Raw genomic sequence first — 21,954 nt, forward strand, 5'->3', positions numbered from 1 at the left:
ATGGCCGCCCCCGACACCGGAAGTCGCGTCTATGCACTTCCGGACATGCGCAGATGCGACTTTTGAAGCCGGCGGCAGCCATTTTTGGTGCCCATAGAAGGGCAAATCGGAAAGAAAAAAATGGCCGCTGGCAGGAGAAAATAATGGAGAAAAACAGGAGACAGAGTGATACGGGGGACCTCCGGGAAAAGGTAAGTAAAAACGGGGGTTTCCCAGGGAAAACGGGGTACTTGGCAGCTATGGTGCCAAGCCCTTGCCACACCCAAATGGTGGAGGGATACACTATTTCAAACTAAAGAGAGGGCAGGGCATCATATTTTAAATTCTCCTCCATGTATAAACAAAACAAAACACCCTGCATAAACTAGAGGAAGATTGAGCATACCCCCCCACCCCATTTTCAGTTTGCTACTTGCAGGGAGCTTTTTTATGTGGAAGAGTGTTACAAGGGTGGCACCTAACCCCCAAACTGTAATCTGATTTGCTTACCATGCATATTTCTGTGGCAACTAAGTAGCTGAGCCTGTTGAACCATTCTACGTAGGCTTCCAGGTTCCGCGCCTTTTTCCGGTCACCATAGCAGTTCTGAGAAGACAAGAGCATTCATTTGTTTCCCATGCCATGTTTCCAAGCGGGGGAAAATTTCAACTTCTACAGCTTTATTATTGTCTTTACCTCGCCTTGGTTTAAATGAGGTTTTACGTATAATACCCAAGTGGCACCCCCCTTCCAGAACTACAATTCCCAGGAAGCCAAAAGCAATGGCAGGCAACCTCCTCAGTCTCTGCACTGCCATGTTCCTGCCCATCCCCTCCTTTCATCCCCTGCTGCACCTCCCTGGCAAATGGAACCCACATAGTCCTGGTCCCAGCTTTGCAATCCTAGGTTATCAATGGAGTTCGCAGAATCACGCAGAATCGCAGAACTATACAGTTGGAAGGGATCAAGAGGATCATCTAGTCCAACCCCGCAATGCAGGAATCTTTTGCCCCATGTGGGGCTCGAACACACGACCCTGAGATTAAGACCTTCATGCTCTACTGGCTGAGCTAGCTGAACTTGTCCTGTAGACTGACTGAAGCCTAGCACCCACGCGAATGTCCACGCAGCCCCCTCATTCACCTTGTCGTTATCCAGCGGGTCCTTTTGCACAAATGCCTGGACAAACTCCTGTGGTCCAATGTAGTTGAGCCTCTCCTGCAGAAAAGGGAAAGGAAAGGAATCAGGACCGGTGGCAAAATTCGCACACAGAACACTGGCAAGATAAGGAGGCAGCGGAGAGCAGGACGGCGTCAACTCACTAGCTCTATGTGAGTCAGCTGCTGGGCTAGCATGTAGGGGTCGCTGCAAACGGTGATGATATCCCTCTGAATGGCCTGGGGTTTGGTCTTCAGGACTGTCAGCCGGTCCGTCGAGCTCGCATTGATTTTTGCAAGCACCTCCTCGTACTGGCTTAGGGAGGCCAGCTTACGAATGAGATTCTGAATGATTTGCTGCACATTTTTCCGGTACATCTGCCAAAGGAAAAGAAAATAATTAATTCATCAATTAATTTCCTTTATATCTCATACAGGGAGATATTACAGGGTTAGATGACTGCAATGCATTAAATGCAGGGCTGCCTCTGGAGACGGTTCGGAAACTTCAGCTAGTGCAGAATTCGGCGGCCAGGTTGCTCCCCGGGGCAAGGCGGTTTCAGCCTAAGACACCAATCCTGGTCCAAGCTCACTGGCTGCACATTAGCTTCCGGGCCCAATTCAATGTACTGGTTTTGACCAATAAAGCCTTAAACAGCTCAGGCCCACAATACCTCAAGGACAGCCTCTCTCCATATGAACCTACCCAGACCCTGAGATCATCTTCTGAGGCCTTACATCGTGTGCCTCCTCCAATGAGGTCCAGAGAGTGGCAACATGAGAACGGGCCTTTTTTGTGGTGGCTCCCCGTTTGTGGAACACTCTCCCCAGGGAGTTTTGCTTGGTGCCTTCAGCATATAATTTTATGTTGTGAACCACCCTGAGATCTAAGGATGAAGGACGGTATGCACATTTTAATAACAACAACAACATTATAATTATAATACCTCCCCGCCTTTCTAAGCCTCATAGCATTCCTGTGAGGCAAGTTAGAGTGACATACAGTGACTAGCCCAAAGTTATCCAGTGAGCTTCATGGCTGAGTCAGGATTTGAACTCTGGCCTCCCAGGTCCTAGTCTTACATTAGGCTTCATGCATATGTAATATCCTCAAGTATTCAAAGTGATTCATATTAGCAAAGCCCTGTAAGGTTATCCCCATGGCTTTTTTTGTATGTGACAATATTCACCAGTATAGCACCTCTCTTTTGAAAGCCCACGGCAGCCATTTTGTGCTGGCACCATGACACTTTTACCAAGATATGAACACAGGCTACATCTTCTTTCTTTCTTTTTAAAACCCAAAGAAACCAAAATCACACTGATTATGAGCCAAGCCATGGTTTAGCTTAGTATTACACTCTAACCTGGGCTCTTGCTCCAGACAAACCATCTTAGTTTGTGTGTGAGAAGATAAGGCCTGAGTCCAGGTTTGGGTGCAATGCTAAACTAAACCATGGATTGGCTCACAGCAGCAGCATGATCGGACGAGGAGCAAAGTTGCTGTGATCTCAACTCACATGGCGATCTGTTCACACTAAACCATGGTTTGGCTTAACGTTCCATACAAACTGAGCCGCCGACACTTTAGCAAGGCAGCACTTTGAAAGACTTACAAATTTATTACAGCATAAACAGCATTTTGGATGGGAAAATCTCCGCCCACCCCACCCCGCCGCCGAAAGGCACTGAGTGATGTTGTGGGAGACCGTAATTAAAGATGGCTTTCAGTGATCACTGGGGAGATATCTCAGCCTAAAGACAAAAGAATATCCTTATCGCAGATTGCCTGTTGGGCGAGCTATACATACTTATCTCACGATTGGATGTGACAGCTAATAAAGGTCAATGCAAAGGCAGGGTGTGTGTAAGGGGGGGGGAGATTGAGAGATAGAATCCACATGTTTAAATACACACACAAACTCAAGTTATCTGTCTCCAATTGGGTGGATGTGATTTTACCTTCAGACACAAAGGCTACTTTACCAAACTCTCGCCAGTTGTCATAGACTGGCTGGATGCAGAGGACTGGTGGGAGGCACCAGCCGGGGAACCCCCAAGGGAACCCCCCAGGGGAAGAAGGCTCAGAGCCAGGGATTGGTGGTGGGATGACAGTGAGTGGTCAGAGGGAAAAGAAGGGGAAGACTAGGAGGAGGAGGAGGTGTTGGAAGCTGAAGAGGCAACAGGGTTTAGTGAGCAGGAAGAGTCTGTGGCAGAGAGCAGTCCAGAATCGGGAGGTGGAGAGGAGGGGGACCAGGAAACAGAGATGAGGCAGGCTGCTGAAGAAACCAGGGACTCTCTCCCTTCTGCTGTGACCCCTAATCCCCTACAACCCAGAGAGGAATGAAGAAGACAGAGCAACAAGACACAAGACGATGGAGCCTTGGGCTGCTGGGAAAGGAACTGGGGAGGAGCCATAGAGCAGGCATCCCCAAACTTTGGCCCTTCAGATGTTTTGGACTACAATTCCCATCATCCCTGACAACTGGTCCTGTTAGCTAGGGATCATGGGAGTTGTAGGCCAAAACATCTGGAGGGCCGCAATTTGGGGACGCCTGCCATAGAGCAGGCATGTCAAACCTGCGGCCCTCCAGATGTTTTGGACTACAATTCCCATCTTCCCCAACCACTGGTCCTGCTAGCTAGGGATCATGGGAGTTGTAGGCCAAAACATCTGGAGGGCCGCAGGTTTGACATGCCTGCAATTGAGTATGGTGGGAAGCCAAGGACCTTCAGTGCTTGCACCTGTCTCGCTGGGGCAAGACCTACTGGGCAGAGTAGCAGGGATCACGAGGCCTGCACTGTTTGGGTTTCTCTGAGTAAAGAATTAGCTGGCACCAGGTGTTTTATTTCTGACCGGCTCCTGCCTTTGGCTTTTGACACCAGCCCTTTGTGGGCAGGATCGGAACAGGCTCACTTTAAACCCAGCACTAGCTGCAATTTTGTCATACCAGATGCGGTTGAAAGCAGTTAGGGCTTTGGGGAGTGGGGTGGGGGTGGGGGTACAGCAAACAGCACTAACGGAGGATGGGTGGGCAAACCTACGTAGGAGCACCTCCTACAAACCCCAGAATTCTTGTAGCGATCTGCATTGCAGTGCAAAAGAAACAAGGTCACCCCGCCTGCATTTACCCTTCCAAGAGAATTACTAGCCAATATAACTAATAATTTATGACATCCAGAACTGTACTGCGACGCTGGCTTTCTCTCTCAACCACCCCGCCTTTTCATAAGGGGGTGGGGGAAACAGAGTCTCTTTGAGATTTAGAAAGCCTTTGTTATTATTATTTTTACGTGAACATTTATTACCCTCACATAATCTTTTTGGAACACTTTTATCTGACGAACCCCTCCTAAGGGACCCATGTTGCATGGGGACACTTTATTAAGGTGGCCCAAGAGCCACTAAGCAAGGCCGGCAAGGGCTTTCCGTAGGCCCGAAGCAGAGTTGTCCATTTCATTCTGAAAGTGTCTCCTTCCTTTTTTAAAAAGAAGAAGAAGAGGAGTTTGGATTTGACATCCCGCTTTATCACTACCCGAAGGAGTCTCAAAGCGGCTACCATTCTCCTTTCCCTTCCTCTCCCACAACAAACACTCTGTGAGGTGAGTGGGGCTGAGAGACTTCAGAGAAGTGTGACTAGCCCAAGGTCACCCAGCAGCCGCATGTGGAGGAGCGGAGACGCGAACCCGGTTCCCCAGATTACGAGTCCACCGCTCTTAACCACTACACCACACTGGCTCAGAACCCTGGAACCGATCTAAGTCCTTTAGGGAGAATTAAAGCACTGCAAGCTTCCATAAAATGCAATGCCCCACATTGGGCGTCATAGATAAAGTGGGATATGCAGTCCAAGTAAAGAAATGAATGGTGTGTGTACACACACACACACACACACACACACACACACACACACACACACTTGCTATCCCACATGCTAGCTGACAGGCACCGGCTGGCAAACAGGTGGTTTATCAAAGGGGAAAGAAGCAGCTGGGATTAAGCATTGGGAGGAGACATAGTGGGGAGGGAGAGGCCTCAAGGGATTTCGGGAGCAGAGCAAACGCGGAGCAGCTCGATAGGTTGGAGGTTGTGGGAAGAAAGCAGAACGGGGAAGGGAGGGAGAGTCACACAGGAGAGCTCAAGTATGTGATTTTCACAGTGCACCAGGAGACCGTGAGCATATGGGCGGATAAAAGACTCGGAGGCTGGACCATTCGGGTGAACTCAGCAGGGAGGATGGGGACAAAAGCAGGAGTTGGCTGTCTGTCTGTCATTTGGCGCTGACTCTGCACCTCCTGTTAGCCTCTCTGCCTTCTGCCCCACTAGATAAAAGCAGTCCTTTAAATGATTCCGAACCACAAACGCTTCCAAAGTCCTGTTACCTGCAACACGGAGGTCCCTTGCCCCACCCCACCCCCTTTTAAAATTGGTGCAATATAAAAAAAAATCATACTAAAGCTTTAAAGGCATTTTCCGACCTCCTCTCCCAGACTAATGGCACTGGCATTCGGTTTATCGGATACGATGGGAATTTGTTGCTATTGCCTCTCCCACTCCTTCCAGCGGCCTTTACTGCATGGCATCTCAGGGCTCATTGATGCCAATGTGTTCCTGGGCAATGGCAATGCTGCATGGTTCCTCCTCCCTGCCTGTCAGGTGTAATGCAAGGTTGTATTAAGGGAAGACTAGAGCTTCCCAACTGCCTCACTCGGGATGGTGTTGCTGCTACCACTTGCGATGTCCAGCAGAGAGCGGGAGATTTATACAGTGGACCCTTGGGTTGCCAACGCAGCAAACCCAGAAGTGTATACTTCCAGGTTTCGCCGCACGCACATGTGCAGAAGCGCTCTATCGCGCCACGCACATGCGCAGAAGTGGCACCTCATGTTGTAGACTTCCGGGGTAGGTAAGGACCCCCAGAACAAATTAAGTTCATATCCGGAGGGTCCGCTGTATTTGTTTGCAAGTGCTTCCAACCCCACCCTTTAGCAAAGTTCTTACAAAATCAGAATGTCAAGCATTTAAGACACCCAGGATGCAATTCAACGTTGCGCTAAAGCGGCCGTTCCGTCAGCGAAAGCATTTCTGCTTGCCGGATGTAACAAACTCGCCTCTCCTCCCCGTCCACCAGTCTGTGGGTTCCCCTGACCCTCCCTAGCAGATATGGGGGGCTGAGAGGGGAGGGAAAGCCCTGTTATGCTAACAGGGGGTCAGCAACCTTTTTCAGCCATGGGACGGTCCACCGTCCCTAAGACCATGTGGTGGGCCGGACTATATTTGGGGGGAACGAATTCCTATGCCCCACAAATAACCCAGAGATGCATTTTAAATAAAAGGACACATTCTACTCATGTAAAAACACGCTGATTCCCAGACCATCCGTGGGCCGGACTGAGAAGGCGATTGGGCCGCATCTGGCCCACAGGCCTTAGGTTGCCTACCCCTGCGCTGGGAGAACTGGTTGCACTGGCTCCCACTAGTGCAACTATTTAGTTGAATCCAGTTCGCACATCAGATGCGCCATGGCGTTCAGATGAGCACAACGTGATAGTTGGCTCAACACAGGGGTTATTCCTGCATTGCAGGGGGTTGGACTAGATGACTCTTGGGGTCCCTTCCAACTCTACAGTTCCTCTGATTCTAACTCCTGCTCTCTCCTTGCCCTGCCAATACAGTGTTTTTGAATCACTCAAAGCCACCACCACCAGATAAAATCTTGATTGGCTTCTTGCAATTCCTGCCTATGTCATTTGACCTCAAAGCCTACCATGGCTAATAGCAGAAAGCAGGGGTGGGAGTCACTGTGACCCTCCAGGTGCAACTAGACTCTAACTTCCCCCTGGGTCCAACTCACTGGGCCACAGGAGACACTTCGATGCAGAAAGTGGGAAAATGCTCTACAATAATTAGGAACATCTTGAAACATCCGCAAGCTCATGCTCCACTCAAGGGACTCACCTCATCCCCGCTGGCAATTTGATGGGCCAGTTCCTTCAAATTCCTCATCATCCGCTCATCTCGAAAATCGTAAGGAAACGTCTCTGTCCACTCCGTTAACAACTGCAGAATTTTGGGGGCAATTTTCCGTAACCGGTTCTGGAGAGAGAGAAAGCACATAGGTGTGGTCCTTCGGAATATTCATGGGTTAGAGTTAGGTGGGCACAAGACTATGTACCGAGTATTGCTGGTCACCTAAACCAGACATCTCCAAACTGCGGCCCTCCAGATGTTTTGGCCTACAACTCCCATGATCCCTAGTTAACAGGACCAGTGGTCGGGGAAGATGGGAATTGTAGTCCAAAACATCTGGAGGGCCGAAGTTTGGGGGTGCCTGACCTAAACAGACTTTCCATTTGGGGTGGTTTAAAGTATGTTTGTTCCCAATTCACAGTTTCTAGATTGGAACACTGTTTGGAACAGTTATTTTGCATTTCTCCAATGAGTTACAAAAATGCATATTTTGGGGGGGGGAGTTCAAAGGTAATGCAGTTTTTTGTGCAGTTTGGAAGAGAGAAAACAGCACCCTACTGATTCAAGAATGGGACAGAAGGAACTTATGGATGAACGCATGCAAAAGCTGACATTGATCAGAAAATATTGATCCATTCCTACCCTTCTGTGTCCACTTCTATTCTCACTAAGGGTGGAAACAGACAACCATGCGGTGGAAGTCATTAAAAAGTGTATTGTAAGGCAGGAGGACTGTGTAGCTGCTTTGAGCTCTTTGGAGGAAAGGTGGGGTAGAAGTTGTAGCCAACAAAGAACAGAGGTGGAAGGAACCCAAGGGTCATCTAGTCCAACCCCCCCCCCCAGTGCAGGAATCTTGGCTAAAGAATCCATGAAAAATGGGCATCCAACCTCTGCTGAAAAACCTCCAAGAAAGGAGGGTCTACAACCTCTCATGGGAGTCTGTATATAAATATAAATAAATGCATCTAGCCTCCATGTGTTAGCTAACATGACCTTCCATCCCAATAATAATAATAATAATAATAATAATTTATTAATACCCCGCCCATCTCGCTGCGTTTCCCCTGCCACTCTGGGCGGCTTACAACAGAAAAATGAAATAAAACAATTAAACATTAAAAGCCTCCCTAAACAGGGCTGCCTTCAGATGTCTTCTAAAAATCTGGTAGCTGTTTTTCTCTTTGACATCTGATGGGAGGGCGTTCCACAGGGCAGGCGCCACCACTGAGAAGGCCCTCTGCCTGGTTCCCTGCAACTTGGCTTCTCGCAACGAGGGAACCGTCAGAAGGCCCCCGGTATTGGACCTCAGTGTCCGGGCAGAACAATGGGGGGGGGAGGCGCTCCTTCAGGTATACTGGACCGAGGCCATTTAGGGCTTTAAAGGTCAGCACCAACACTTTGAACTGTGCTCGGAAACGTACTGGGAGCCAATGTAGATCTTTCAAGACCGGTGTTATGTGGTCTCGGCGGCCGCTCCCAGTCACCAGTGTAGCTGCCGCATTCTGGATTAGCTGTAGTTTCCGGGTCACCTTCAAAGGTAGCCCCACGTAGAGCGCATTGCAGTAGTCCAAGCGAGAGATAACTAGAGCATGCACCACTCTGGAGAGACAGTCAGTGGGCAGGTAGGGATTCAGCCTGCGTACCAGATGGAGCTGATAGACAGCTGCCCTGGACACAGAATTGACCTGTGCCTCCATGGACAGCTGTGAGTCCAGAATGACTCCCAGGCTGTGCACCTGGTCCTTCAGGGGCACAGTTACCCCATTCAGGACCAGAGAGTTGCAGGGTGCAACTCTAAATCACATTGATTAGGCAGGCCACTTACTTTATCGGCTGTGGGCTCATCCAGTCTCTGCTGCTCAATGCACAAATGGCAAACTTTTGCCATTAACTCGTAAGGGTGGACGAAGAGCCGCGAGCTGAGCAGGAAGGTAAAGATGTATGTTCTCTGCAGGTTAAGAGAGACAGTGGCTAAGAAGATGCATAACTTCACAGGGGCCATTTAGAACAAGACACACATGCTCATGTTTTAGCAGGCAGAGGCTAACTTGTTGCGTTACTGTGGGAGAGCGCCCAAGACTGCCAAGGTAAGCATTTGAAACCTCATTGCGCCAAACACCATTGTCTTCAGAACCTGTGCTGGATACATCACCACACCCTGGCGATGCAAGGCTGGCAGCAGACAGGGCAAGGAACATCACAGCTGAGCCGACAATCCTTGCGTAACAAACACGCAGTCAATAACAGAGTTGCTGGGTATGCAATTTCAGAATCCATCCTCTTGCCAAACATGCAATATTGCCTATTGGTTTAGGGACTCTCGCCTCTACCTTGAACTCAGTGGGTGGCGAGAGGCAAACCTCAGCGTCAGCCTCCCAAGAGAATCACATGGGTCTACTCTAGAGCATTGATGCAAGCAGTATTGAGGTCATGCTATAAAGTGCTACAGAGAACCAAAAAAACAGAGAGAGAGAGAGAGAATCTCCTTTACCAGTGTGATTGGTGCCACCTCCATTATTATTATTATTAATTATTATTATTATTATTATTAATTATTATTATTAAGCTTGCAGATGTTTCAAGATGTTCAATAATAATAATAATAATAATGATAATGATAATAATAATAATATACTGCTGCATCATAAAGATATAGCACAGTGGTTTACAACCATATAAAAAAAATGAAGCCAAACAATAAAATAATAAAAGTTCAAAGTGAGTTCAAAGCAAAAATAAATTAGAAACAAACACCAATAGATCATTGTGTAGGGTGCACTTTTAATTGCCGGGCAAAACAGAAAAGTTTTCAGAAGGTGTTTAAAGGTTGGCACAGAAGGCGCCCGCTGAAACTCTAGTGGCAGAGCATTCCACAGGACTGGGGCGATGACACTAAAGGCTCGATTTCTCGTTGTTGTCAAATGAGCCCCACCAACTCAGGGAACAACCAAAGATGCTCCGGCAGATGGGAGAGGCAGTCATGCCAGTAAGTGCTGCGTACTCTAGTAAAACCAGAAAGCTTGCATTCTTGGTTGATCCACTATGTGTTGAAACTTACTGCTCAGAATCACGGGATGAGCCTTACCGCTGTAACTGACCAGCCCTAGTTTGGTATTCCAAGACTGTTGCAAATTCCAGCAATGAATATAATTAAGTATCTGTGAAACCGATTCAGCGGCACTTATTTTACTCTCTGGGCAGCCAGCTCCTAAGTCAGGGGTCTGCAACCTTTAAGACAAAAAGAGCCACTTGGACCCGTTTCCGAAGAAAAAAAATAAACTGGGAGCCGCAAAACAGGGACGTAATTAGAAATCAGAGGGCCCCATAGCAAAATTTGCTATGCCCAATAATCAGTGCCCCAAAATGCCATAGAAAATTAATCAGGGCCCCAGTGTACCATAAATCATAATCAGTGCCTGATGTAAATAATAATTAATAATGAGGGCCCAATGTCATCCTCGTCATTATAAAAATAACTTTGAGTTTGGGCTGCCTTGATTACTGGGAATGGGCACCAGCAACCACTGCCTTATGAGTTTGGGCTGCCTTGAATACAGTACTGGGAATGGGCAAAACTCTGACTCCCTTTTTAGGACACCTGTATGGTTTCATGTGTGTTGCTCCCATCAAGTGAACTTATACAATTTCCTCATATTGAATCAACCCATTGATTAATACATCTACCTCAATCTCCTGACTAGGCCGGCAGGAGGCCACAGGCAGGCCGCAAGCAGGAGCAGCAGCAGCAAACACGCGCTCCGAGCCCGCAAGCCTTTTCTGCTGCTGGGCGGGAAGAAGCGCACCCGTTTAAAAAAATAAATAACTACGCCCCGCCCCCCGTGAGCCTATTGGCTGCAGAAATGCGGCGGGGAGGGGGCCGACCACGCTCCCCGGGCTGCTAACGTCACCTTGCGTCCTTTTTGCACAGCGCACGCGCACAGCGGAGTTGTGGACTCCGGCGGGCGCCGTGCGGGGCGCAGGCGCACAGCGCGCCACCGCAGCTGTGTGCTCCGGCGGCGGTGGGCACCGCGCGAGTGTCTGGCGGGTGTGGCGGGCGCCGCCGCATGGCTCAGGCGGCGCATGGCTCGAACGCCTCCTCCCCTCGTATCCGCTCCGGAGCCGCAGCAAAGGTGTAAAAGAGCCACATGCGGCTCCGGAGCCACAGGTTGCAGACCCCTGTCCTAAGTGATGTTCACAGTAGATCTTCACAGCTTAGGCTTCCCTGATGCGTAAACTCTCTGCTACCAGCCCATCAGCAATAATCTTAATAGCTCAGGCACAGGTTCCTGCACCCCATAAATAGAGCCCAGCAGTCTGTGTATGCTATGCCAAATTTCATATACTTAATGGCTCAAAGTATCTATTCCATATCACTTTTGCAAGCAAGAGAATACAACTGAGGAGCAGACAGTGTACATCTTTCCAGTGTGGAATCCTGTCCTGTTGCCCTCACCCAGTTCAATCATAGGACGGAAAATTCCACGCGGCTTCAAGCGTTAGCAATCCTCATGTGAGTTTTCAACAAGGGTGTCATTCAGTTCAATCTGAAGCTTCCATGCATGGATATGAATAAGCAAGGAGTGTTTTGAAGCAACCTTGTTTATCTGAGTAATCACCATATTTACTCGAATCTAACTCCTTGGGCCATATTATGTTGCGAAAAGTCAAGGTGCGCATTAGATTCGATGGCACATTTACAACCGCCAGCATTTACTTACATCAGGGTAGTAATCAACAGTGGGCACTAAGTGCTGGATGAGGGCTTCCAAGGATCCTGACAACAAGTTGTTTTCCTGGTAATAGAGTCCTCCGCAGCTGTCCTCTTTGGCCTGATAAAGGTTTCGGTTGTAACCGTTGCTGTCAAACATCGCTGCAAAGGGAGGAGTCTGCGGCATGTTTTCCTAAGCAAATACAGAGGACGGAAAAAAGTTTGTACACAATATTCAGGCGAGGCAATTCATCAATGATTCTTGCCTTTCTTAATCCCCATGAAAATCCTTTGTGGTAACTCATAAATCCCGTCTTATACTTGAGAAGGTATGGTTAGACCACACCAGCCTTTCCGAACCTTGAGTCTCCAGATGTTGCTGAACTGCAACTTCCATCAGCCCCAGCAAGGCCCAACAGTCAGAGTTGATGGGAATTGTAGTCCAATGACACCTGAGGATCCAAGTTTGGGGAAGGCTGGACTGGACAACGGAGACTTGCTCCAAACCAACCAGTATGGCCGTGTCAAAAGAACCCAAGTATGTAGATTCGTCTACTGGGGAAAGTGTGTACCACAACAAACCTGTGGGTCCTTAAGGTGGCACATGACTCAAAGAACCCAACTGGTGAGGGGGACCTTGTGCCCTCCGGATATTTCTGAACTGCATCTCCCACCTTCCCTGGCCATTTCTCACGCCCGTTGAGGCTGTTGAGAGTTGAAGTTCAGCAACAGAACGTCTGCATGGAATCCTGACAAGTGTCCACACTTCAGAGATTCCTCGTTGTCACTTTCCTCCAGGGAAGTTACTTGGAGCTGTAATCCCGAATCAATCAGGATTGTACCTACAGCTCTTTGCCCACCGACTCAGCTCCTTTACTGATATGTGAACGGGCATGGATTTTGGGTTCTGCCTCCCTTGGCACATCACATCTTCCACAGTCCCTCTACCCTCTCCTCCCCTTGGGAGCCATCATTCTCAGGCATCCTAGATCCAAGAAAGAGCAAGAGGTACGTCTTGCTGGGCAACGGGGATTTACCTTCATCGGCTGTTTTGTTTTGGCTAGCGCGGTCTGGACCAGACAGCATCCTGGATGGCTGCTGTGGTCTAGGGTTTATGCATCAAGGTTTTGTCACACAGAGGATGCTTCAATCTCAACCGTGCTACTTAATTGTTGCTATTTTGTCGGAAATGCAACAGACTTTCTATGTCCTTGAGGCACTGCACTTTCCCCCCATGGGTAAAGCACAACAATTTCCAGTCACAGCCACGTGTTTGAGGAAAAGGAATGATCACATCAATGATGTCTGAACAGTCACCTCCCCACCCCTCTGGGTTACAAGTTAACTTGCCAGGTATGTACATATGCTCCAGTTCCATGCAAGAGGTTGGCATGTCTCCATACGCAAGGGCTAAAGGTAAAGGTAAAGGGACCCCTGACCATTAGGTCCAGTCGTGACCGACTCTGGGGTTGCGCACTCATCTCACATTATTGGCCGAGGGAGCCAGCGTATAGCTTCCAGGTCATGTGGCCAGCATGACAAAGCCACTTCTGGCGAACCAGAGCAGCACACGGAAACGCCGTTTACCTTCCCGCTGTAGCGGTACCTATTTATCTACTTGCATTTTGACGTGCTTTCGAACTGCTACAGGCATGCAAATAATGAAATGGACAACAAGGAGGATTCAAACAGGAAAGGAGAGAATCTGCTGTGAAAGAATGCCCCATGTGTTATTCATCCTGAACGGTGCTGCCACACCCTTGATTGAGCAAGACTTCCAATAGTTTTGATCTCAAGATCAAATGAAGGAAATTGCTGTAGCTTGGTGACAGAGCACGTGCTTTTTATACAGTTCAATTCCCAGCATCTCCAGTTAGGGCTTGGGAGAGACTCTTCTCTGAAGCCCTAGAGACTGCTGCCAGTCAGTGTAGACGGCACAGACCTAAAGAGACCGATGGTTTGACTTGCTATAGTGTTCCTGTGGGGCCAGTGACTCCTTCCTGAAACCCTGGAGAGCTGGTTGCCAATGGTAAAATAGACAACTCGACAGACCTATGACCTAAGGCAGTTTATCTTCTTCTTCTCGCCCATAAGAAGATCCAGCCAGTGGCACATCTAGTCCAGCCTCCTGTTCTCACAGTGGCCAACCAGATGCCTGCTGGAAACCCTCAAGGAGAACTGGGACACAAGAGCACTTTCTGTTCCCGTGGTTTCCAGCAACAGGCATTCAGCAACATTGCTGCCTCCAGTCTGGGAGGCAGAGCATAGCAGTCACTGATAGCCTTATTGTCCATGAACTGTGCTCTCCACCCCATCCCCAACACAGCTGAGACTCTGCAAAAAAAGAGTGCCAGCACACTGCACACACATGTGTGCCTGGGAAGTGCTTGATTCCCCCCTTCCCACCAAGAGGGCATTGTAAATGCAGGTGCCCCCTCTTCTCTTTCTCTATTGCAGGGATCAGCAATTTTTTTCAGCAGGGGGCCGGTCCACTGTCCTTCAGACCTTGTGGGGGGCCAGACTATATTTTGGAAAAAGAAAAATGAGTGAATTCCTATGCCCCACAAATAACCCAGAGATGCATTTTAAATAAAAGGACACATTCTACTCATGTAAAAACACGCTGATTCCCGGACCGTCCATGGGCTGGATTTAGAAGGCGATTGGGCTGGATCTGGCCCTTGGGCTTTAGTTTATCTACCCATGTGTGCCCAATCCTCCTGAGATTGGGGGTTGTTGTTGTTGTTTTGAAGGGGGGGAGATTCTTTTAAATAATAAATAAATGCAGGACCTGGTGTGTGCCAGTTCAGGAAAGGACCTGATTTTGGAAAACAAGTGGTAACAGAACAGCCTGTCGATACGCTACTCCCCCCTCCTTCTCCATCTGTGTGCTCCAAAACTCCCGACAAAGCACTCTTAGGAGGGAGGCGAAGAGAAGCTATTAAGTTATTAGCTGGATTCCTGGGGATAAAAAAAAATGAAAGAAAGAAAACGCACCATGGGGCACAGAGAGCCAAAGAGGCTGGCTTGCTTCTGGCAACAGGTCAAGACAATGAAGGCATTCAAACTCTGCAGGAGACTTGGGGGATTGAGAAAGAAAACAATAAGACAGAAAGCTAAAACACAGTGCTTGGGGGAGGTGGAAGGCACACCAAGCTGGAGAGACTCCCCTGGCCTGCCTAACCCCCCCCCTCCCTTCGCTAATCCCTCTTTTCAAGATGCCAAAGGAGATTTGCATCAAAATAAGGGACGGCAGCAGGCTCAGCATCTGAAAAGTCACATTCATCACTCTGAGCAGCTGTTCGACCAGGGATTGGATTCCTCCCAGCACCAATAAGTCAGGGGGGGCAGCGGCGGTGGGGGATGTGCATGTGTGCATGAAGGGAAAGAATAAAACAGACCCACGTGCCTTCGCAGAAGGGGACCGAAGCGCAGCAGGTGAAATTGAGGCAGTGTGAGAATGCCACATGCTGCTTTGGAAGGAGAAGGCAGTTGGGGAGAGGAGAAGCAAGTAGGAAGTCCCTTTGTCTTCAGAGGGGATCACCAGCAGCAGAAAAAGAAGAGACAAATGCTACTTGGCCACTTCATGACCGCAGATGAGCTCCTTTTTTTCCCATCACTTCCTTCCATCTGCTATTTTGCAAAACCCGTAACAGAAACATGCACCCATTTCCCCCAAAGATGCTCCCCACTAACATCTCTTTCTCATACCCAAGAGGCAATAGAACACCCATATTCTTTCTTACCTCCCCAATATAATTTTTTTGGATATGTGATAATGGGAGGGATCCAGAGACCAACTTTAGACATCTAAAGGCATTTGTTTGTTTGTTTGTTTTTTAACAAAGCCAAACAAAGGACCAGCAGATTCCAATACATCCTTGAATGTAAACATTCCAATATACATTTGCACAAGTCACTGATAAATATGCTTGAATTCAGAGCGGGAAAATGTCTCCCAAGCTTTTCATTGATGGGAAAGTCAGCTGAGTGAGCACATGTTAGGAATTAGTACAACCGCAAATGTATAGGAATCCCATTGCCCGCCACCCAAAAGGACTCAGGATGCAAGATTTAGAATAAATACAACAACTCCTGTCCAAATCTAAACAATTTCTCCTCTGCATACCAGAGAACTGCAGAGTTGGAAGGGACCACAGGAATCTTTTGTCCAATGTGGGGCTTGAACCAACCCATGACCCTGCGATGAAGAGCCTCATGCTCTACTGACTGAGCCACTCTGTTCCAATAGAGCCAAGAGGAACATCACCATGCAAGGGGATGGACCATAGCTCAGTGGCAGAGCATCTGCTCTGCATGCGGAAGGTCGCTGCCTGGTTCAATCCCAGGGTAGGGCTGGGAGACACTCCCTACCTGAAACCCTGCAGAGATACAACCTGTCAGTATTCCTGTCAGTATTGAATTACAGTAGTTGGACTGATAGCCTGAGGACTTAGGGCTCCTCTAGACTACCCCTTCGCTTCCATGCATATCTGTAACTGAGAGACCTTTCAGCTTTGGCCCAGCCGCTTCATCAGCTCTGAATCTGCTTGTACTTGTCCTCTGCTCTTAAGGTCCGTATAGTTAAAGCTATGGTTTTCCCAGTAGCGATGTATGGAAGGGAGAGCTGGACCATAAAGAAGGTTGACCACCAAAGAATTGATGCTTTTGAATTATGGTGCTGGAGGAGACTCTTGAGAGTCCCATGGACTGCAAGAAGATCAAACCTATCCATTCTTAAGGAAATCAGCCCTAAGAGCTCACTGGAAGGACAGATCCTGAAGCTGAGGCTCCAATACTTTGGCCACCTCATGAGAAGACAAGACTCCCTGGAAAAGACCCTGATTTTGGGAAAGATTGAGGGCACAAGGAGAAGGGGATGACAAAGGACGAGATGGTTGGACAGTGTTCTCGAAGCTACTAACATGAGTCTGACCAAACTGTGGGAGGCAGTGGAAGACAGGAGTGCCTGGTGTGCTCTGGTCCATGGGGTTAGGAAGAGTCGGACATGACTAAACAAACAACAACAAAAACAACAACAAAAACTTCCCCTTCCCCTACTGCTATCCCCTGGAGAAACCCAGTCTTTACCACTGAATTGGAGCAAATGTCAACTGGTTTTTCTCTGGATTGACGTTTGCGCCAGTTTATCGCTAAAGTACATGCAGGCCTGCACTGTGCTTCTAGGCATAGGGACAAGCACAAGTCTGCAACAGCCCTCCATATAAGGTAGCTTCCTATGTTCTTAAGTGGGCATCAAGATATGCTCATCAACATATGCAAGTTGGCTTCCTGTGTAGCCCAATGGTTATTTGCTGGTTCAGGATGCCTGGATGTTTACTTCTAGCAGGTTCATTTTCCCACCGGCAGCCAGTTACTACAGAGGCACTGACACGGCTTGGCCTGACCCACCAATTTAATGGAATAAGGCGTCGCTTCCGTTTCTGCCTGTACATTGGAGTGGAAGGCGAGGGATGCTGGTCATTCATTCGGAATGCACCACTCACTCGGACACATCTTATTGAATGAGACGCAGGATGCATTGTCCAAATGTCAGAGCCCATAAGAAAGTGTGAAGAGGATAAATATAGGCCACCTGTTGATGGCCTCATCTAATGCAAACAGTACCGGGGGGGGGGGGGGATAAGGGGAGAACGGGCTCCATAGGATTTCAACAGCCATTCATGCAGAGAACAAGGTTTCTCATAGATTTAAATCATCAAAGAATTCAGCTTTTGTGGGCAAATTCTTGACAAAATGAAACACACTGGGCAATCTCCAGTTGTGCCCACCCATGAGAGAAAAGGCATTTGCTAATAGAATCACAGAACTGGAAGGGACCCTGAGGACCATCCAGTCCAACCCCCCGGCAATGCAGTAATATACAGCTGTGTAATGGGACTTCCCCTTGCTCCCCTCTGTGGCTCCCTTAGGCCCCGCCCCAGTCTGCTCTGAGGAGTTGAGGGAACCTCTGTAGCAGATCAGGGGGCAGTGCTGTAAACTCAAGATATATAAGCTAGGTCCTTAAAGCAGGGCTCCTTAAACCAGGGTTTGAGTCGCCAAAACGGAATGCCCCATTTTGGGGCCAGGCGACTTGAGAGTTGTATTTTCCAATGCAGTACAACCTTTTGGTTCCTGAAATTCATTCTGATTGTGCAGATAAAATATAGTGGATAGAATTCTACAGGATGTGTTGCTACTGTGTGAAAACGGTCGAGATCCAAGGATCCCCAGGCATGTACCTCCAGATGGTGAAGACGTCCAACGCCATCTTGGCACTTGGGCATCTTCAATTGGTTGCAAAGGGCCAATAACCAGGTGCAAAATGCACCTGGCGCCTGTTGAATTTTGAATGCTGTGGGGGGGAGTGTCCTCAGGGTGGAAGAGGTGCTACACTAGACTACCACATTGTCCTTAAGTGGCACCAGCTTTTTAAAGACCAATTTAAACCACAGAGCCTAAGGCTTGCCAATCAGAAGGTCAGCAGTTCGAATCCCTGCGACAGGGTGAGCTCCCGTTGTTCTGTCCTTGCTCCTGTCCACCTAGCAGTTCGAAAGCACATCAAGTGCAAGTAGATAAATAGGTACCGCTCCGGAGGGAAGATAAACGGCGTTTCCGTGCGCTGCTCTGGTTTTGCCAGAAGCGGCTTAGTCATGCTGGCCATATGACCCGGAAGCTGTCTTCAGACAAATGCTGGCTCCCTTGGCCTATAGAGCGAGATGAGCGTGCAACCCCAGAGTCGTCCGCGACTGGACTTAACAGTCAGGGTCCCTTTACCCTTTACCTTTCTCTTTAATATTTTTTTCTGATGGCTTCTTTTTCTCCCTTCTCTCTGCAAGTTTTCTTCAAAGCTGGGCTTAAACCAGCTGAGCTTCCTCTAAATGCACCCCCTACCTCTCTTTTTAACAAAACAAAAGGCCAAGCTTATGCGTTTCAGAACCCCAAGATCCAAACAGCTTGCTTAGCGTGAATTAGGAGGACAATAATGGCAGAGGTGCAAACATGACAATTCCACCAAGGACCCTGGGAGAATTCCGCCTCTGGCCCATTCGGTTGCAGAGAGATTTACGGAGTGAATTAATCGGAAAGGGGTGCACAATGGACTTAGGCCCAGCCAAATCCTGCAATAAAACTTCCTCCATGCAGCAGCGGATCGTTTGAGGCAAAAAGCTGCTTTTCTATGTCATGATTTACAACCAAGCAGCTGGAGGACCGGAAGGAGGGGCTGTTGGGCAACGGTCCATGCTCAAGTGTACAACACCATTCTAGTTTTCAGCCTCACAGATCAAATAAATCCAGGGGCTGATGTTTCCTTAGCCTTGGGTGTGAGAACCCAAATGGTGAACAAGTGAGAGCAGCTTTCCCCAACCTGGTGCCCTCCAGATGTTTCAAACTGCAGCTCACATCACATTCTGGCTCCTTAGTGATCGAAAACCGGAAGTGTGTGTTCCGGTTTTCAAACGTTCTTTTGGAAGCTGAACATCCGACGGGCTCCCTGCAGCCAACCAGAAGCCGCGCTTTGGAAGTGGAATGTTTCGGAAGTCGAACGGACTTCCGGAACGGATTCTGTTCGACTTCCAAGGTACGACTGTATGTGAAAGTTCAACCCCCCTCCCTGCGCACTTGCTGTTCACAAGCTTACAATTTGTAGAGGTGTACAGATGCTTGACACAGACATGTGAAAATACATCGATTAGCCACAAAATGGGTTTTGACGAAAAAGCACAGGGTTCAGGATTTGAAGAAATGCATGCAGCCTCAGGACTTTCTTGTCTGGTGGAACCTAATCCAATTGCAGCGGTGCTATTATCTTCCAGTGTAAGACTTGGTCAAAAGCAGGAGAAAGAAGAACTGGTTTCAGGACGGCCAGCCTTCAGCTGCTGGGTTATTTCATCAGCCAGCAATTCTCCAGTTGAGCAGAAGGTGGAACCTGACTCCAAACCCTTGGATCAAAGTCTCAGCCTAAGATTAATCCCAGATTAAGTGGGATCTTCCAAGTACACATTAAGAAGCAGGCACAATACCCTGTTTCTCATATTTTAAGACATACCCATAAAATAAGCCATAGCAGGATTTTTAAGCATTCAAGGAATTTAAGCCATACCCCGAAAATAAGACATAGTGATAGGCGCAGCAGCAATGCCGGCCGCGGCAGGAGGAGGAGGAAAAAAATAAGACATCCCTTGAAAATAAGCCATAGTGTGTTTTTTTGAGGAAAAAATAAATATAAGACATGTCTTATAATATGAGAAACGCGGTAGATGGGGAAGAAGAGGGGACTCTTTATCTCCATGTACAGCTTACAAGAAAATGTTACAGAGGGGAATGCTTTTGGGATGATTAAGAGACTTTAACTTTTAACCTCTTATTCAGACAGACTTTAAGGCATGCACACCCACACGCTTTATGGGGCACTTGGAAAACAAAACTCTTCAGAGCGAGGAAAGCAGCTCTGAGTCACTCTGTTATTTTGCAATATGTCTCAGGAACTTGGCTTCACTCTGACTATTTTTACATTAGGCTAGACACACACACACACACACAAGCTTCCAAGTACACTAATACTGTAGCAGACTTTGTCAACCTGGCGCCCTCCAGATGTTTCAGACTAGAACTCCCATCATCTAGTCCAAAACAGCTGGAGGGTACCAGGGTGGCAAAGGCTGGTATAGGACAAGACATTTTTTGCTTGCGTGAGATTTCATTTCACAATTCACAACAATACAATAACGACCTGCGGTTGTTCCTATCCTTGTCCGTATCATCGCATTACCTGGTAGCGGCCTTTTTTTGGCCAAGCCTGCGGCAGATCAAATCCAAATCAGAGATTGTACAGTAACTATTAATGTAAATTAAGAGAATCAGGCAAAAGTAACCAGGGAGAACATTCCATCTCTCGTTACAGCAGAACCCAGGGGCATCCAATGGATGCCTTTGAGAGGATAAGGCTCTCAAAGGCATAAAATCATGATGGATGCCACCTATTGGTTGTCTGGGATCATGACTAAAAGTTTTTCTCTGCACTGGCGGAGGAGAGGCAGGAACGGTGGACACCTGCCTTGGCTAGCAGAGTTCTCCCAGGCCTTGGACAGCACCAGAAAGATGATTGCAACAGGTATTACTGGAAGAACTGCCCTGACTGGGTGTTTTTCTGGTGTGCCTCATCAGTTAACAGATCCAAGTGCTCCCACGCAGACAACACAAACAGTTCCAGAGAAAATGCTCTGAAGACCGCAGCCCAAGAGAAAGCATAAAACCATCTACCTATTAGAAACACATTGGCAGAAGAGTTTCTGTTCTTCATAATGGAACAGAGATAGGGAATCACCAGCCTGGCTGGAACACGTCCTTTAACTCTACCCATGTGCTCCTTGCTTGACCTGGATCCGAACCTCCTTTCTTGTAGCTTGAATCCATTGATTTGGGTCCTAGCTTCTAGAGCAGGAGAAAGCAAGCTTGTTCCATCCCTCATGTGGCTGTACTCTAGAGCACTCTATACTGCAACATTTTGTTGCGGGTCCACTTGCCACCTCCCATCTCTAAACAAGGTCAGATGTTAACAAGACCTTCCCAGCTGTGCTCTATTCAGCATTAACCAGGTGTAAAGATTCAAACACTCCCCCCCTGGCTTATTTTCCCCCCACCCCCTTCCAGGAGCTAGTTTCTATTGGGGGCAAATACTATCCCTGTGTTAAGCCATCTTTGGAAAGATTGCTTGCAACCTTCCCCACAGAATAATTGCAATGACAGGTTCGCCCAACTCTGATATAGAAAAAACAACAACACTTGGGTAGTTTCTCCCCCCAACAGCAATATATAATAATTGAAATCCATCTTCCACACTTTTAGTATCACCCTAACCACGCTGATGGCAAATCTATCAGCATGCAAAAGCTGCTTCGATAGGTAGCATCAAGGGTTATACTCAGCATAACCTTCTGCCCTAAAGTTTCTCCCTCTTTAAATCATTCATCTTCTCCCCTTGTCCCCATCAACAACCATACCACACAGCCATAAATCTAGGGTGGGGAACCTTTTCAGACGGAGGGCCACATTACATTCTGGACCACTTTCCAAGGGGCACATACAAATGAGCATTCGGCACAGCCAGAGTGGGTGGAACCACAAACAGAAATTTA

At 48.1% G+C, this 21,954-nt stretch overlaps 1 protein-coding gene across 1 annotated transcript in view; it reads right to left on the reverse strand.

The window, feature by feature from the left end:
• Positions 1–21,954, reverse strand: part of RASGEF1B (RasGEF domain family member 1B) — a 38,467-nt gene that overhangs the window by 12,256 nt on the left and 4,257 nt on the right. Inside the window, exons 2-7 of the mRNA XM_035112416.2 lie at positions 11,826–12,008; positions 8,933–9,055; positions 7,096–7,233; positions 1,302–1,514; positions 1,123–1,197; positions 490–585 (exon numbers count right to left, since the gene is read on the reverse strand). Coding sequence (XP_034968307.1) covers positions 490–585; positions 1,123–1,197; positions 1,302–1,514; positions 7,096–7,233; positions 8,933–9,055; positions 11,826–12,002 — 822 coding nt within the window. The 5' untranslated portion in view covers positions 12,003–12,008. The remainder of the gene's footprint in view (positions 1–489; positions 586–1,122; positions 1,198–1,301; positions 1,515–7,095; positions 7,234–8,932; positions 9,056–11,825; positions 12,009–21,954) is intronic.

Source organism: Zootoca vivipara, chromosome 9 (genome assembly GCF_963506605.1).
Source record: "Zootoca vivipara chromosome 9, rZooViv1.1, whole genome shotgun sequence".
Taxonomy (NCBI): Eukaryota; Metazoa; Chordata; class Lepidosauria; order Squamata; family Lacertidae; genus Zootoca; species Zootoca vivipara.